This window comes from Panthera leo, chromosome C2 (genome assembly GCF_018350215.1).
Source record: "Panthera leo isolate Ple1 chromosome C2, P.leo_Ple1_pat1.1, whole genome shotgun sequence".
NCBI lineage: Eukaryota > Metazoa > Chordata > Mammalia > Carnivora > Felidae > Panthera > Panthera leo.
The window spans coordinates 60,417,695-60,435,824 of NC_056687.1; the positions used below are offsets into that span (position 1 = coordinate 60,417,695).

The 18,130-nt window shown below is 41.6% G+C and overlaps 1 protein-coding gene across 5 annotated transcripts in view; it reads right to left on the reverse strand.

Moving 5' to 3' along the window:
• ZBTB20 (zinc finger and BTB domain containing 20) overlaps positions 1–18,130 on the reverse strand; it is a 764,386-nt gene that overhangs the window by 31,936 nt on the left and 714,320 nt on the right. For all 5 annotated transcript variants that reach the window (XM_042954830.1, XM_042954828.1, XM_042954831.1 and 2 more), the window contains 2 exons: positions 10,865–11,028; positions 10,305–10,492 (listed from right to left, as the gene is read on the reverse strand). In XM_042954830.1, coding sequence (XP_042810764.1) covers positions 10,305–10,492; positions 10,865–10,875 — 199 coding nt within the window. In that variant the 5' untranslated portion in view covers positions 10,876–11,028. The remainder of the gene's footprint in view (positions 1–10,304; positions 10,493–10,864; positions 11,029–18,130) is intronic.

The following is an 18,130-nucleotide window of genomic DNA, read 5'->3' on the forward strand; positions in this document are numbered from 1 at the left end:
ACATAAAAAAAAGAATGTGGCATTTAAAAGAAGATTATGCCTTAAGAGAACTTGTTTTAAAACATTTTTAGAAAATTTTAATGCTCAACGTATATGGTACCTGTCCTCTGGCTAATGCTTAGAGATTACTGAGGGTGAGTGAATGTGAAGGCATCCAAAGAAGACATGTACAATTCTTGCAGGGCATTAGTTCTTAGTCGCTGAAAGGAAAAGAAAGCAATGTTGGAAAGGAGTAGAGAAAGAACTAATATACAATTACTGATTTGTTGGGTTTGGGTAGTGGCTTCAAATTTCTTTTACATAAATTTATCATCCCAATTGCCATGCACATGGAAGGTCTAATTCTCTCTCACCTTGACCAGTTAATTGCAGAGTCTCCCATAACACTGGTTTTTATTCTTTTGTCTGTAAATGGGCTTGAGACTCTCATATCATAAAAATATTCCCTACCCTACCTTTGTATTACCTGTTCATTATTTCTTTGTAAAGTATTAAACTTCTTTAAAAAGTAGTGCATGATTGTTGCTTTCTCATTCATCTTCTCATTGCTCTTAAACCCCATTTCATGGTGTTTTTGTGATGCATCTGACTCTGCTGTCTTAACAGCCACCAGAAAGCTCCCAATTCTTAATATCTGCAGCACCCAACACTGCTGACCCTTCTCCTCCCTGAGGGTCTTTCTGTACTATCCTGGTGTTCCTCCTCTATCTTAGACCTTCCTTTCTTTTCCTCCTTTTGCTGGTTCCTCATTCTCTTTCTTTTCTTTTTTTAATGTTTATTTATTTTTGAGACAGATAGAAAGACAGAGTGTGAGTGGAGGAGGGGCAGAGAGAGGGAGACACAGAATCCAAAGCAGGCTCCAGGCGCTGAGCTGTCAGCACACAGTCCAATGAGGGGCTCAAACCCATAAACCGTGAGATCATGACCTGAGCAGAAGTCAGAAGTCCAACCGACTAAACCACCTAGACACCCTCCTCATTCTCTTTCTTATCACTCACTGTAAATATTCCATTTCCTTTTTTTCTCTCAACAAAGTCTTCTCTGAATTTGCTCCTATATTCGTGGCATAAAGTATGGCTTCTTGGTGAAAGTATTTGCTAGTCCTAATTTCAAATCTTCCTGCTGTACTCCACTACCCTATTTGTGACTCTGTTAATTGTCTCCATTGGGTTTACCCCTGGTGTCTCATTCTCAGTATTGTTTAAAACTGAACTGTATTATACTCCTCTAAACATTTCCTTTGTATCTTCTCTTTTTGGTATCTTAGAGTTATCTTTGATGATTTCCTCTCTCTTAACTAACAGTCAGCTCCTGGAGCTGTCCACCTTCATCTACAAGGTCTGTTGAACCTGGCTCATCATTAGTTCCCTTCGGGTTACCAAAAGTCTGAACTACTGACAAATCTTCCTAGGCTTTCTCCTCCCCACCGCCCCCCACATCCATGCATTCTCTACACCCTTTCTGCTAAATTAGATCTTCCTACAGCAAAGCCTTGAGCATGGCAACCCTTACTTAAAACCCGTCCACATCTTTGCACCAAAATGCAAACTCCTTACATATTATCCTAATGCCATGCCACCAAAAGAATTCTATTTGTTTTTCAAGAGAGTTCAAATGGAATCTTTTTTGATAAACTGAATGGATATTACTATTAACCATGTTATAATGTATTTTATGAACTTTCTAATTTCTATCTCATATAACGGCAACTTAAGAACATACACTAAGTTTTAAGATTCTTGGTGGCAGGGTCTGGTTGTCTCTACATTTGTATCCCCACAGAACTCAGTGTAGGGTGAGGCACATAAGACGTACCCTACATATGCCTGCCAAGTGAATGAATCAATGCTGTGGTGAGTCCAGGTAAATGGGGACATACTTTTAACCACTCTGCAGGGTAGTTGTTTGTGAATGTCTATGATATTCTCTACGAGATCCCAAGTCTCTGTGCACAGGGCTCCAGTTTATAAAACTGCATCCTGCACAACACAGAGATCCAATCCTCCACATTGAAAGCATTCAGTAGATTGACAAATGAAGAGTCCTGACTGTTCAGAAAACATAAGTTGTCCTTGAAGCCAACTGGGTACCAGGCCGCACAGTATGATGGGAGGAGGAGTTGGGCTCCTGTTTGTCTCTTCCACTCACTCACTATGTGGAAACCTTTTGGTATGACACTGGCCCTCTTTGGGCCTCAGTTTCCTTATCTGAATAACAATGGATTTAGATCAGGTAAACCTTAATCTCTTTCAGTGCTGGTAAAAAGTACTAAGTGCTACACATTCCCTAAAGAAAACAAAGGATACAGAGGCAGAAGAAAAGCAAAAAGCGCTTATTTAGCTGATAAGTTAACAAGGGGGGTTGGGTTGACTATGGTAGTTGGATGTGAGGTGATTGGAGGAAGGGTTTGACTTGAAATTTCTTAAAGCAAGGAATTTCTAGAATCTTCATACATGGTCTCAATTGATCCTAAATGACCCATCTCTGAGGCAAATTTTTGTTTTTTTTAAGTCAGGATGTGAGAATCCCTGACAGATATGGAGGAACACTAATTTTATATAATGAAATTTGCCACTAGTGGAGGAAGCACATATGAAACTGCCGCTAGCAGCTGCAGATAAGAATTAAAGATGGGAGATGGCAAGATGAAGAATACAGTCCTGAAAACCAGCAGGCAGTCTTACCAATTCTATGTGGGCAATCATAGACACCTTTATGCACTATTTGGGAGGACAATAGGGCATGGGGCAACTTGAGGCAATGGGCCAGGATTTGCCAGGGGACCGGGGAGGACTTCATAAGAGGACAGACTGCTAGAATCTGGGGAGACCGTGAGTTAGTGACAGAGTTCCAGTGTGACACTAATAGGTGACTCTGTGGCTCCAAGAATGAATCTTTCTCAGTAAGGAAAGTTATTTTGAAATCTACTCATCAGAAAAGTATTACCAGGTCCCTCGTAATACTTTCCTACATCTACTGATCGTATGAAAAGAGGGCATCTTTGCCCATTAGAAAACAAGTGGGCATCTTGCTTTACTTTTTATTTGGGAAGGAAATGTCTCTAGAAGGGATATACAATTCAGCCCAGCTGAATTTTAATGACAGGCAATGTTACCCACATATAAACTGTCCTATTAGGTTTATATTAAAATGAAGTAAAGCCTAAGAAGGTTTTAGTATCATAACTGAACTACTCTGTTTACTGAAAACACCATGCTCTGTCTGTCCCTGTGGCTTCCCTTCTGTTCCTTCTGTCTGGAATGCCATTCCCACCCTCTTTTGCCTTACACACACCTGCTCTTTCATGATCCAGACCTAATGTCACCTTCCCACTGCTTCAGGCTCCCTCGTCAGGAACGGTTTACTTCATTTTATTTTATTTTTATCTTTAAAAATTATTTATTTATTTATTTATTTAGTATGAGAGAGAAAGTGTGAGTGGTAAAGTGGCAGAGAGAGAGAGAGAGAGAGAGGGAGAGAATCTTAAGCTGGCTCCATGCTCAACATGGAGTCAGACATGGGCTTGATCCCACAACTGTGAGATCATGACCTGAGCCGAAATCAAGAGTTGGACGCCCAACCGACTGAAACACCCAGACGCCTTCAGAATACTTTAATACTGCATTTGTATACCCTTCCTCCTCCCCCTTACAGGTTTATAGTTTTAGCAGGGTGTTTGGGAACACTGAGGGGATAGTGTCCTGTTGCTGTCTTGACCCTTTGTCCTCACTGAGGACTTGGCATAGAAGCAGGGTTCAGTAGCATTTGATGGATGACTAAATGAAGGAATGCATGAATGAGTGAGGGAGAGGACTACCAGAAATTATTGCATTAAGTGACCGTGGAAGACAGCCAGTTAAATTTGTGTTGTAGGGAGGGAACAAATTGAAAAAGAGGGACCATTTTATAAAAAGAGGTAACTGTGACATGAAACTTCAAGAAAAAGACTTTTAAAAATAAATGTGTCCCCAGATATACTAAGTAGAGACTCTAGGAATTAGAGCAAAAAAAAACAAAAAAAAACAAAAAAAAACCCAACAAACGAAAACCACAACTAACTGGGCTTCTCATGGGCAAGTGCTGGACTAAGCACCGACATCTCTAAATAAGAGGCTATCAAAGGTAATAAAAATAATTCCAAAGAGATTATGTATCAATTAGCTCAGAGGCAGAAAGGTGACCATTTATAAAGGGAGTGACTATCTGTAAAGAAATGAATCCACATTTAATAGGTAAGAGGTTTACTTGGCTAATGATATAGCAGAAAGACAATTTAAACTGTTAGCTCTGAAAAGGTAAATATGTAATTCTTTATGGTATAGGAGGTAGAATAAAGAGGAATGCGGGGCACTTGGGGGACAATGAGAACACATAGTTGTACCAAAGATGGCTCTATTTACTGTTTAACTGATACGGTCTCCAGTAGAAAATTAATAGCAAAGCCATAGGATAATAGCTATCTGTGGATACTCATTCCCTCCAATTTTGATTATGTTTCTTCTGCAAATTAGTGTGACCCCAAAATGTTTTCAGGATTGTCCAACTTGTCCTAAATTCCATAAATAAACTCTTTCAGAGGATGCTGTTTTTTGCCATGTCTCTATTACGGTTCTTCACAGATGGACCATTTTTGTCCTTCCAAAGCCTAAGAATAACTCTCTCAGTTATCAAGACATACCAAAATCCAGTTCAGCTGCTCCTGTGGGATTCCAGTTAGTTTAGACACATCTGCTGAGATACATGCATTTGAATCCAAATGAAGCTTTTGTTTGATTATACATTTTAAACAGTTAGGGAGGTTTTTTGGGGGCCAAAATGTTTTTCATTTTTTGGCACTCCAAACAGAGATCTTCAGTTATAAACACTGCCTTCGGAACACCTCCAGCAGAAATCCAATCTTTTCATGTGAACAGGTGCCTCAGGAAGATTTTGGAAGGTTTTACATTGCATCAGCTTTCTGATTGGAAACTTTCTGAACACGCACACAAATTTGCCAAGGAGACCTTCAAACTTGCTTGAGCAGTTTTCACTCATACAGACAGACATTCACACATACAGACAGCCCAAGTAAAAGCAAATCAGAGCCTTGTAAAACTGAAGTATCTTTCCTAAAGGTTAAATACCATACGCAAACAAACTGAACAAAAAAGAATGCATGGCAGGAGAGAGAACGAATTGATAGCAAGGACAGAGGTTCAAATTCTTCATGAGCATGCTCCCCTTAAAACGTTACTGGAGAGTTTCAGCGGCACATCCTCTTAGTAGAATGCTATCTCACCCAGTCTTGAATAAACGCCCAAGCGTTTGTGATTTTAAACACTGTACCTTAGGGTATTGCTACTGATCCCTTTCACTCACAAACTTGTTCAAACATTTATTTTGAAACACTTCCTTCCCCAATGCAAATGGGTCAACCGGATTCAAATAGGAAGAGAAAATACTACTCTCTCAACCGGGCTCGTCAGCAAAGCCCATATTTTAGCTGGTTCCCTACAACTTTTCTAGTTTGAGCAGAAGCTGAAAAGTTGATCCAGAGTAAAATGACTTTTTAATCCTTAAGCCTGAAAAGTTATTACAGAGTAAAATCACTCTCCCATTGGGCATGCCCGGGATTCAGGGGGGCAATCTGCTTCCAAGTTGTTCTTATAGCCCTGGACCAGATGCTCTAAGGTGGCCAGAAACCTTTGTCTACACCCACTTAGCAGATTTCTGGCTCTCTATCAGGGACTAAGAGGTTTATTTGCAGAAATGAATCATTTCCTTCAAAATATCCTTTACCCTATTTACATGCTTGCATATTCCTTCCATTTTGTTTTCCCCCTACAGCTTTACTAAGGGAATTAATTATCTAGAAGAACAGGAACATACAGTAAGTACATCTGAGATCCAGGATGAGACACAGTATGTCATCTATTAGGCCTGGCTAAGACCAGCAGCTGATGCTAAATGGGAAGGAACATGCACCAAATGTTTTTTAATCACAAAGTTAGTAATTAATTGCTCTTTAAAATACATTTTATGCTTCTTTCTGTCTGTGTACATGAAATGCACATTTATTACATGCCAAAAATTACAACATTATGGTTTAAATGTGACTGGCACGGAAGTCCGGAAATCAGAGTTAATGTTCCCACAGCAACTTTAATTCTGTCCGTGTGCACATGTAGGGCCATAACAGCCTTCCGTTCCAGGATAATACATATAGATGGTTTGGGGAGGGAAGCTAAAGACCCATAGCCTCAACTGTAGTTACAGGAGAAAAACAAAGGGTAAAAACCATGTTCCTTTCTTTTCCACATACGTGGATAAGAAACAATGTTCCCGCGCCTGGTGTTGTGTAATCAGGGAATCAAAGAGTCTGCTGTGCTGCCTGCACTCAAGGGGACAGTTGCTGTTGCTGTGGGAACCTGAACTTTGCATTTCCTGACTTTGGGGTAATTAAAATGTCAGCCTTAATGTGGCATTAATGGAGTCTGCCATAAAAAATCCTCTTTGTTTTGTTCCCTAAAAATTGCTTAAAAGTTCAAACTGAACCAAGTGTACTAAAAATTTTAATCTTGGGGACTTGGATGGGGAGTGGTGGCGGTGGGGGGGGGAGGTGGGGGGGGAGCGGAAGATTGGGAGGGGGAAGACCAATGAAGGTAGAAGGCCAGAGAGGGAAAGGAGGGGCCGGGCAGGCTCCTCCACGGTGCTCAGCCCCAGCAGAGTCATGCTACCTACAGAGCTAAAGTTAAACCCACCCACACAACAGTTTGGTAATGTGTAAAGGTTAAATTAAAAATAAATAAAAACTGTTAATGCATAAGTGCATCTTGGCAAGGGCACAAGAAATGAGACAGACTGATGAGGCCGGTGCAAAACACTAGAAGGTAAGTAACCAGGGATGTCAGCTTCCAACAAAACAAAGACATCAGAATAGGTGGATCTACAGCCAAAAGTAGGGAGGATTGCCAAAGGAGTGGGGGATAGAATCACTTGTCTTTTCATTGGGAGCCTTGTTTGGGGGAAAGCAAACTGGAGGCAGCACGCAAGTAAACGTTCTGGTGGAGTCTGTCACATGTATAGGACTGTGACGCACTACAGCTTGATAGTTGTCAAGACAGGGAGAGTGTCGTCTGCCCTCCCCCCTCCCCCCCCCTCCGCCCCACTTGGTTTAGGCCTGTTTACGCATTTGAAGAGAGAGCCTGAGCTCAGCCAGTTCTGTCAAATACCTAGGGCTTTTCTACCCTTTGCATTCCAAAACTCCTCTTAACGTCTTCTGTTATTATTATCATCATCTGAGTCCATTTACTATTGGATTTTTAGAAATGGTGAGGGGGTGACAGGCTAGGAAGGCATGGGGGAATCCTGCTAAGAGGCCATTGTCAGTGGGTGCACTGCAAAGTAGCACACATTCCAGTAGCAATAATAACCTCATCATCTCACAAAGGAAAACCTCTCTCCACCATGTTCCTTCTTGTTTTGGATATTACAGGGATCTTTTGCAAAATTTGAAGTGTCTCGGCAGGTTAAATAGACAACTGAGAATTTCATGGGTCAGACTTGTCTAAAACACTGGCCTGTGTCCTTCAGATGCAACAACACTACGTCTGACCCACCCTTATGGTTCATATGCTGAGTGGACCCTTCTTCTGTGGGGATGCTGATCCCCTGTGTTTTAGAACTCGGTCACCGATATGAGTAGTTGCACATTTTCAAGAATGCCATTTATAGGCTTGGAACAGAGAATTCAGGCTGCCCACAGTGAGAGCAAATCCATAAACATCCCTCAGTATCCAAATGAGTTAACGACTGAGTAAGTCATTCATCTATAGACGTGCCAATTTTCTCAGTTTTCTCATCCATAAATTGGGAAGAATTAGAATGACTGACGGGAAATGGGCATTAAGGCATGGCTAAGAATACTTCTGCTAAACACATAACAAATAAAAAGGTGCTATAAAAATTCAGGCACTTGTGAAAGCTTGGAACACCACACACTGGTGGAATGTTTCTGAAGTTAAAGAGACTAACAAGACCAGGGCACTATTTTTAAATGCCCCAAATCTGTTAGTTCTAAATAGGAGCTGAATATTTTACCTTAAAGAAATTAGGCTTTTAAATTAATCTGTGGTAAGAATGACATTTGAAAGTAAAAAAATAAAATAAAATAAAATAAAATCTTCTTGAATGCAAGAAGAGCATCCAAAAAATTTAACAGCTTAAAATAAACCTCTTTCCTGTCTTCTCTCAAGCAATCTCCAAATGGACAGATTTCTGTGAATCTTTCCTAAAAACAATTTTCTTCTAAGGGTAGGCTCAAATCAGGACACACTACAATCCAAATATATTTGTAGAAAAGTATAATCGATTGAAACAACAGGTTAGAGAAGAGAAGACTTACACATCTTAATGGCAAAATCAGAATGACTTTCTAAGCAGCTGGAGATTAGGTTTCTCCTCCCTATTTGCTCTCCTTCCAACTGCATTCAGACACCTCGCTGTGAGCTCAGATCTACTGGCTCCTGCAGGGTCACCGAGGAGCTGTGTGGCAGCAGGAGGCTCATACAGTGTCTTGTACATAATCCACGCTGGTGCCAAGGCCTGGCCAGGGGATGCTTACGGTAAAGTACAATAACTGAAGCCCGGTGCCTTCTCTATTCAGCAAAACGTTCATTTTGCTGTAACAGGGGATGTTTGGGCTAAGGCGGTTCTATGCAATCTTCCCCATAAGGTGTGGCAGAAAGCCAGGCGATGAAGGTCTGCGTGCAGGAGCTCCAGGCCCTTCTCCACAGGAACAGGCTACCTTCCTGGTAGGTAGGGACAGTGTGCACATGTCTATGGGCACTGTGCCACGCTATTTTCCAACTCTTCCTGTAATTACTATTAGGCTGGAGACTGCCAGGCAAGAAGGGCCAAGGATGTCACTATTACGATGGTCCACAGAACACAGTCCTTGCTTCTGACCCCCAGATTTCTCTGTAGAGGCAGCAACTTTGTACAAGCCACACGGGCTGTAGAGATTTGGATCTCATTCTTTCTTGTTTCATTTTCTAGTGACAGTAGGGTCTCAGCCCAGCCACGAGTGGAACAAGCTCCTTTCACCCCAAACTCGATCCCTGCATTTTGTCCCTATACCTAGACGCTCTTATGATGAAATGAGTAAGGAGTGGGATCTCCCAGACTCATCTGCTTCGCGCCCACTTTGTGGAGTCAGGAAGATAACAATAGGAGATTTAGACTCTCATTTCCTAATTAATAATGTTTATGTTCGTGAATGGCATAACTGGAGTCCTTTTTTGAAAATGAAACTTTCTTGGTCTTATCTTCCTCCTTCTAAAAAAGAACACACCAGCTCTCTGCCTGTTACTAGACATCCTTTATGGAGATCAGTTCAGAATACTTGTTGGGTATCTCAAGACCAAAAGGAATATCCCTTCAGCCTGGACCCCAAAGTTATTCCATTCCTTTCCATTGTCAACACACATGTTCCTTTCTCTTTGAAGTACTGGGTTACACTTCAGAAAGAGAAAAGCTCCTAAACGTGATTTATCAACTTTCTTAAAATAGAATTTGAAGAAGTGACTCTCAGATTAGTGGGAAGACAGCAAAAATAAACAGCAATGGGGTGATTTCAATAGCGACGATCTCATTAAGCTGCCCATTTCCAAATTTAGCCCGTAGGCAGTTTTTTTAATTAAAAAATATTTTTAACCTGAATGCTTATTGGCTACGTGAAGTCTGGGTGGATTCTGAATTCTTGGAAGCCATTCTCTTTTCTTCTGTAAATTTATGCTATCCTTTAACCACTTCAAAATAAATTAAAAACTGGAAAGACGGAAATTCAGCCAAGCCAAATGAGACTCCAATAACTAATGCAAAGCTGACTTGTATTATGTAATTTCAAAATGGATGTTTCCTGTGTCTAACTGGCTTTTTGAGGTCCATATTTGGTGGTTCAATTTAGTCATGGTGGAAGTGCCATTATTCAGATCGCGGGGACAAAAGAATAATTAGAAAACAGTAACACAACTTCTTCTTCTTCCTTTTTTTTTTTTTTGAGTGGATGCTATGAAAGAAAATGTGGTTCATGTAATTAATCAGCCTTTTGAGTCCAAATGGCTGGACACCTGGTTTTAAAATACACTGTAGCTTTGAAAATATAGATGTTGGCTGAATCAAAATGGAGGCAGGTTACTTTTGACTACTCTAGAAGACCAGAAGGAAACAGCTTGTTCTGAACGCAAAAACAAAAAAGCCAGAACCCAGGGGAGAAGCATGCTCCAAGCGCCGCGAAGACACCATCACCTTACTGGTGTACTCACAATCAGATGACCCGGTGTGAGCGTGAGAGTTTGTCAGTGAATGTGTTGAGTGGATGAGGGCTGGGTCTGGAGACAAAACAGCTTCAAAGTTCAGGCAGGGAAGGCCCGGCTTGGCGTTGGATCCACCCGGCTGAGTAATCTCATTCTCCTCAGATGCCTTCTGGTTTTCAGCTGTCTTGGGTTTCTTCCTGAAAATAAACAAAGGGCCCTTTGAAGGAACTGACTGCATATTTGGGAAAAGGCATTTTTAGAATCTGTTAAAGATAACTTGATTTTTTTTTTTTCTGAGGGGGGATGGGAGGGAGTCCAGTATGTCCCTTGTTTTAAAACAAGCTGATTCTTGTTTTTTTTCCCTCCAGTAATGGCCTAACTGGGAACACATGAAAGCATATGGGCCAAGCAAACAGCACCACATTTGGACTCTGTTGGCTGCATAAAAAGACCCTGTCCCAGAACTTTAGACAGATTGAGCTACGTATGGCTGACATTATCCAAGAAAGCATCCTTTTTTCCCCCTTAAGAGTTTTAACATGGTCTGAAAAATACTAGTGGAGGTTTACCGTTCTAGCATTTGTCAGGAAGCTTAGAGACAGGACCCGTGGAGTAATGGGAGGAGCACTGGACTGGGAGTCAGGAGACTTGAGCTATGGTACTAGCTGTGCCTCTAACTTGCTGTGTGGCCTTGGGCACCTCACTTCACCTCTCTGGGCTTCAGTTTCCTCATCTGTAAAATAAAGGGCTTGGATTAGAAGGCCTTAAATGTTCCTTCCAGCTTCAAGTTTCTATTCACGGAATACATTAAGGAACATTCAACTTTCTTGCTGTTATTAGATTTACTTCAGATGAACACATAATTTCAAATCACAATCTAAATTTGCAGGCTGTAGAGATGAAAGGGTAGTGATGGAGGTTTTTGTTAAAGTAGCAAATGAAAAGTGAAAAGATGAGCTTAGCTGCTAGCAGGTAAAGCGGTAATGTGTCACATGGAGATCCTCTCTTCCAACTCTTTGCTCATCCAAAGCTTAACATTCCCTTTGTTTGTTGATTTGGTACATCATGACCGTGGAGTGTGGGAGTGCGACTGTGAATTTGGGGCGTGAAGAGATGGGTAAAAGGAATTAGAAAGTAATTGTTGCTAATTGCGATTTGGGGTCAGGAAAAGGAAGTAAAAGACGTCAGGTAGTGGTTGGCTCTGGTGTCCTCTCCCCAGGATGATGAAACTGATATAAACACAGAAATACTTAACTTATACTGCATGTGCCCTAGGCCCTAGGCACTCTGCATTCTTAGTCATACCCTGAACATGCCCTCCAATTTCCATGGCTCCGTGCCTTTTTTCTATCATTATTTGATTGGTGACCAGAGAAATTATTTGATTTAATTTTTCGGTACAAGATTATGTGTGCAACAGAATTTGTTGTAAGTAGCTTTGCTTCCATGTCTTTCTTGTTTCTATAAGCCTGGCAATGGACTTGTCATACAGAATATTTTGTATCGAAATTTGTTGTACCGGGTAGTTAAAATCTGCCCTCGCAGAATATGGTGTTATGATTAGCATGCTGTGTTTCTCGTCCAACAGGTTGTGAAATCAAATCTGCTTTTTCAGAGGGCAGGAGGCAGAGATGGCATGGTAAAGATGAAAAGACAGGGGAAGTTTTCAGACATATTTTTCAGTATGGAGGAAGCCAATAAGAGAAGCAACAAATTGCAATGCTTTACCAACTGTTTCTTGGATGGGTGACTATGGAATCAATCCCCAAGACTTGAGTGTCTACATGCACATCCAAGGACTACTTTCTGGGGTTCAGTTTAAGAAAGTATCCAAGATCAAAGTCTCACCTTTTTTTAATCATCGAAAGCTAGTGCCTCCTCTAAGGTCCCATTTCCATCAGTGTTGTCTGTCACCAGGTTTGTCATCAGGTTAGAAACCTTAGGTTAAAAACACCTTCCTCTGCCTTAAAGCCAATTCGTCCATACCTGAGAATACTGCTTCCTTCATATTTTTCGCATCCACGTTTCCTTTCCATTTCCACCGCTATCATCGTAACACTTTTATTTACACTGCTGTTAATTTTTATTGGCTCTCCATCCTCCTTGACCCCTCTGAGATAACCAGGTTAGCCTGACACCCCACATGAGTTCTATACATGCTCTAGTTTAGCTCACATGTCCTACATGTTGGCCATACAGGACTTTCAAGTTTCTTTTCTTTTTGTTTTTCTTTTCTTTTCTTTTTTCCTTTCTTTTCTTTTCTCTTTTCTTTTCTCTTTTCTTTTCTTTTCTTTTCTTTTCTTTTCTTTTCTTTTCTTTTCTTCTCTGTTTATTTATTTATTTAGAGAGTGGGAGAGTGTGTGTGCATGAGTAGGGGGAAGGGCAGAGAGAGAGGAGAGAGAGAACCCTAAGCAGGCTCCACACTGTCAGTGCAGAGCCCGATGCGGGGCTCAATCTCATGAACCGTGAGATTATGACCTGAGCTGAAATCAAGAGTTGGTCACTTAACCTACTGAGTCACCCGGGTGCCCAGGACTTTCAAGTTTTTTTATTATTTGTAGAACATCTTTGGGAATCTGAACATCCTTGGCTCTACATCTTTCTTCAAGTTATTTCCCTTCAACTCTGTTGAAATTGTATTTATCTTTTAACTGTCTTGATTCCCCCCTCTACCAGATAGAATCTCTCTCTCTCTCTCTTTGAGATTCAACTCCCTCCCACCTTTTTCTGAAATTCCAAAAATTTTTTACTTTTCCCTATTTTACTCACTAAATTTTTGTTTCAATGATAATTATTTATGTGGTCATCGCTCCTGTGAGACTGTAAACTCTCTGAGGGAAATGTCTTAGTGATTTTTAAATCCTCTGTGTTCATCCTTTCCTTCCTTCTTCCTTCCCTCCCACTATTCCTCTATTCACATAGTCATCTTATAAATATCATGTGCCTATGGTGTGCCTGCATAGGTTAGGGGATGCAACGAGCGTGGTTGCTACCTTCCCAGAGTTTGCTCTCTAGTGTGTACTGTTCATCAGAGTAGCTTAGACAAAGCTGTCATTCAGTATTTGTTTGTTGATGGAATGAAGCGGAATTGAGATGTAGTATATTTTGAGAATAGTCCTCGTCTAAATCCCAATTAAGTTTCCTACACTTTATGCAGCAGTGAAATCTACATTGACTGGCTGCTTTTCCTTTGAATCCATGAAGGGCATTCGATAAGAAGAGGACAATTTCGCTCCCCGAAGCGAGCTTGGTCTTCCTGAGTCATTTAAATATCAGGATGAAATACTAATGACAGATATCGCTGCACAGAAAAAATATTTATTTCTGACGCTTATAGACAAAGCCTATGCTAGTTTTGGATGTGTGTTTCAGGCAGTTGAGAAAGCCCTCTTTCAAACATGTGTACATGACCACACAACCAATGTCACTCTTTCATTTTTAATGCTGCAAAAATGGTATTGTACTTCATATAAATGCCCTTGCTTCCTTCCCTAGATTTGATCCTGCTTCCTACCTGACATTTTGCACCACACCCTCTTGTTTGTTGTCTCAAGGATCACACTCAGAGAACATTCATAGTACAGGGGCATTGAAAGCCACCTCTACAAATGAAAATATTGAAAATTCAACCTTTTGGTTCACTCCCTCATTTGCTTATCCTTATACCACTGGGCTTTTCCCAACTTCACAGATAACAGAGAGCCACTCACTGTCCTTAGAAGCAACTCATTTCCCTCCTCACCCTCTCTAATAGTTCTGTTGGACTCCTTTCCCTGGAGCTGAGAGACACTGAAACGTAGCAGCAGGCTGTGTCTAGACACGCACAGGTGCTGTTATTTTGACCCCATTTTTTCAGTTCGTAGTTTATTAAGGAGGAAAGAGCAAGTCCTGTAGTAATTAATCGAAAATACCTTCTTTGGTTGTGTAAAAAGAATTATATAAACATGGCACATCTGAGGGTAACTCTGTCCAAGCCTCTGTGGCTCTGCATTATTCCTTGGAGCCTTTAGAGGGCAGCAGCACACAGGAGACTTGGGGCAGCATGTCAGAGAGGCAAACTCCCTACCAGACCAGAACCTTCTTCCCAGTCACCATGCCAAAGGTTGGTTTGCCAAGCTCTGTCCGCTCAGCCTCTTTCTTTCTTTTCAGTTCTCATTCTCTCTCTCTCTCTCTCCCTCTCTCTCTCTTCCCTCTCTCCCTCCCTTCCTCCCTCCCTCAATGTTAAAATTATACACTCTGATGAAGTCGCCCCTCAACCGGAAAATGAAAGCTCCAATGAAAAAGTTAGACAAGCCAACAACAACAAAGAAAGAAACCGGGAGAAAGGGGAAAGGGGGATGGTGAGGGGGAAGGATTTAAGAACAAGAAAAGGGCAGATGTTTCGTAAATATATGCAAAGCAAAACTGGGTGTACCCTGAACACTTCCACAGAGAAACAGACCAATCATTGTGCACTTCCTCCCGCCACACTGGTGGAGCTCTGCATTCAAAAAAAAAAAAAAAAAAAAGTGTGGCTGGAGGCACCTGCCTTTCAACGGTCAGTTCTGACATTCTCACTGAATATCTCCCAATTGTCCAAAGAGAACAAAAACATTTTCATCTCCCCACTGCATACATTTCTCTTACGAGAAAAAGGGCTGCTTCAAGAACTGGAAAGGCATTTTAAGGTGACTGGTGGCTGGTTTTTAACTCTCATTGTGCCGGCCCTGGCAACAAGCTTTGGGCTGAAACATAGCAATGAGTAAGGTTGTGGATGATGCTGGCTCTTTCCTTACTAGACATATTGCGTGTGGAAAGAAATATGCATTGAAACATATTGATGAGATGGTAGGTATTAGGCATGTTAAACGTGTGGAAATTAACCAGATCGGTGGCATTTGATGTATATATTTCATACTTCTTTGCACATATTGCACACATACAGTGATGGCAGTGCTTTCTGCAACATATGGAAAATAAATATTTTATCCGTGTGAGCTCTTATCAGGCTCCTGGGGCTGTTGAGAGGCGAGTGCTCTCTTCCATCTCCCTCTCCCAATTTTCTCTCTTCACTGGGCTCCCACCCTCTCCTGCACATTAACATGCCTTCCACTTATCAGCCTGGATGGATAGGAAAGAATTAGTCAGAATCTCCTTTTGATAAATAATTACTCAGTCATTGAATCATGACAATTTAGACCAATGATGCTTTCCCCTCAATTTTGGGGGGAATGGTAACCATTTCCTTATTCTCTTTCCCCAAAAACCATTGGAAAAGATCAAGAGAGTATTTGGGGAGGGGGGAAGAGGAGAGGAACACAGTCCTACCATCAAGTAGCTGTGTGCCCTAGGCAAATTACTGTGTTTCTCTGGGCCTCAGTGGAAACAATGGAGTAATAATACCTACCTCCTTGGGCTGATGTGAGGATTAAATGAGATCATTCATGTCAAGTGATTGGCAGAGTGACGGCACATGGTCAGTGCCCAATGATGGTAGCTCTGAGAGCATCAGTTCTATGGTTTTCATCGTCTCAGCTATAAGAAGGCACTTCCTTTATCTTAGTAATCTTTTTTAATGTCTGGACTCGGGCAGGGACAATGGACTGTAATTGTAGCAAAGATGGAAAGAATGCTAGGATAAGCAATCTCCCCTTCAACACTTTGATCTTACTGTATTACCCTCCTGACACTGTCTTTCTGTTCACCTGTCTGTCATTGCTGCTCCTATACCAAAAGCTCCTTTTGAAGTTGAGGGTTAAGCAAGCTGCACCTGGACCATGGAAGTCTATCAAACCTGAGCACTATGGTCCATGCACTGAGGTAAACCCCTGGGATTCTCACTTATCATGTCTACTTACAACTTATCCCTTTACTACTCTAATGTTCCCAGGTCAATTTAAGATGCTTTCATAATGAAAACATTTTATTCTCTTGATTTTTTCAACCTTCGTGGCAAGGCTGATTTATAATGTTTTTCAGCGTATTTCTCCCTCGCTGTGTCAGTCAGGATCCTGGCAAGAAACAGCTGGCACACTCAAAGGTTTTAGCCGGAGAGGGTTTACTATAAGGACTGTATACTGAGGTGCAGAGGAGGTAAAGGGGTGTTCGAGGGATGGTGAAGCACCACCAGGCTAGCAGCGGGGGAAAGCTGTTACTCTCAGCTTTAAACTTAAATGGAAGGGGCCAGGAAGGTGTGGCATTTAGTCTAGTCAGAACTGCAGTTAGGGGGCTGGACAAATCAATACCTTGCCGAACGCGGGCTCTGTGAGAGTGGGGATTTTTGGTTTGTTTGCTGCCACATCTCTAGTCCTTAGAGCTGTGTCTGCAACATAGTAAATGCCCAGTGAATTTTAGCTGGTCAAGTAAATATATTCACTTCCGATGTGTCAGACATTATACACATATTATCTCACTTAATTATCATAACAATCCAGATAAGTAGGCAGGGCTGCTGAGCGTGGCTGTGCAGGTGGTATGGGAGTGGGCAGGTTTTCAAATCTAACACTTGTGCCCTCCGTACTCACCCCCAAGCCTTGAGACTGGCCCAGGGTACTGTCAACCCACTGAAGGGCATATTTTTGTAATTAGTCCACATTTTTATACTTTATTCACCTTAGTGGTTTGGTACCTAGCAAGTATGTAAGTTTTATTGCTGTTTCTTCTTTATATATGAGAGAGCCGAGTTTCTGAAAAGCAGAGCCTGCAAAAGTTACAGCCCAATATGTCCCTGGTAGGACCTGTAAAGCATGAAAGCAGGTGTTGCCACATAGGTAAAATGCTTCCTAGGGCAGAAACGGATGCTCACTTGTGGACCTCCCTGTGTTTTTCAGGACACTGTAAGTCCTGATTTCTGGGTCTGGATCACAGTTCTCTGCAGGAAGGTAGGAGTGGTAAAGACTCTTCCTTCTCCCAAAGGATACAGAACCTGGGAATCCCAGCTATACCCTAGCACAGCTGTGCCACTGGCACCAGCATAGTTATTCTGGGATGCAGAAAAACCCAGAAGACCATCCAGATGTGGGAATTTCTAAGGCACTCCTTGCACTAAAACTTAAGGATGAATGAAGGTGTTCATACAAGTAAGTTCCTTGCCTGGATATAAAGAATTTTTTTTTTTTTTTTAAGTAGGCTTCATGCCCAGCACAGCAGGGACTCACAACCCTCAGATCAGAACCTGTGCTGAGGTCAAGAGTCAGATGCTCCACCAACTGAGCTACCAGCAGCCCCTGAAGAAACTATTTTTGCTCTTCGTCATATCTTTGGTCCCCAGGAGTACTGCAGATCACTCTGATGGTCCCCATGTCTGTGCTGTCCAGGCAAGCCTGCCTGTCACCTACACAGCCACTACCACCAATCACCATCCAGGTGACTGAAAGCATTAAAGGTGAAAAGCAATGCAAAAAACAAAACAAAACAAAACAAAAACACCAGCTTTATCCTTTTGGGTATGATTTATGCCAGAATAGCTAAAGACGTAGAAAATAGGAATGTGAAAATCCTGCCTGAAAGCCTAAGAGGGATGTTAGTCTCCCAGGGTTAGTGTTTTCCAGTAACAGAGATGTCTGTAAAACACCATCCCATTACCTGCCTCATACCATACAGGAAAGCTCAAAAACACAACTAGAACGAGGTTTTGTCCTAAAATGTATAATTAAGCTATTTTGCAGGCATAGCCTCTAAATAATTTAAATTTCTGGCTTTTCCAGGAAAAAAAAAAGCATATATTCATCTGTTACTTTTAGCATCGGTTAATGAATACTTGATACCAAACTAAGTGTTTTCCTGGAGGCATCATATCTCCCACCCCAACTTATTTCTGCACCTTGCCTTGTAAGGGCTGTACTTCTCCTACATCA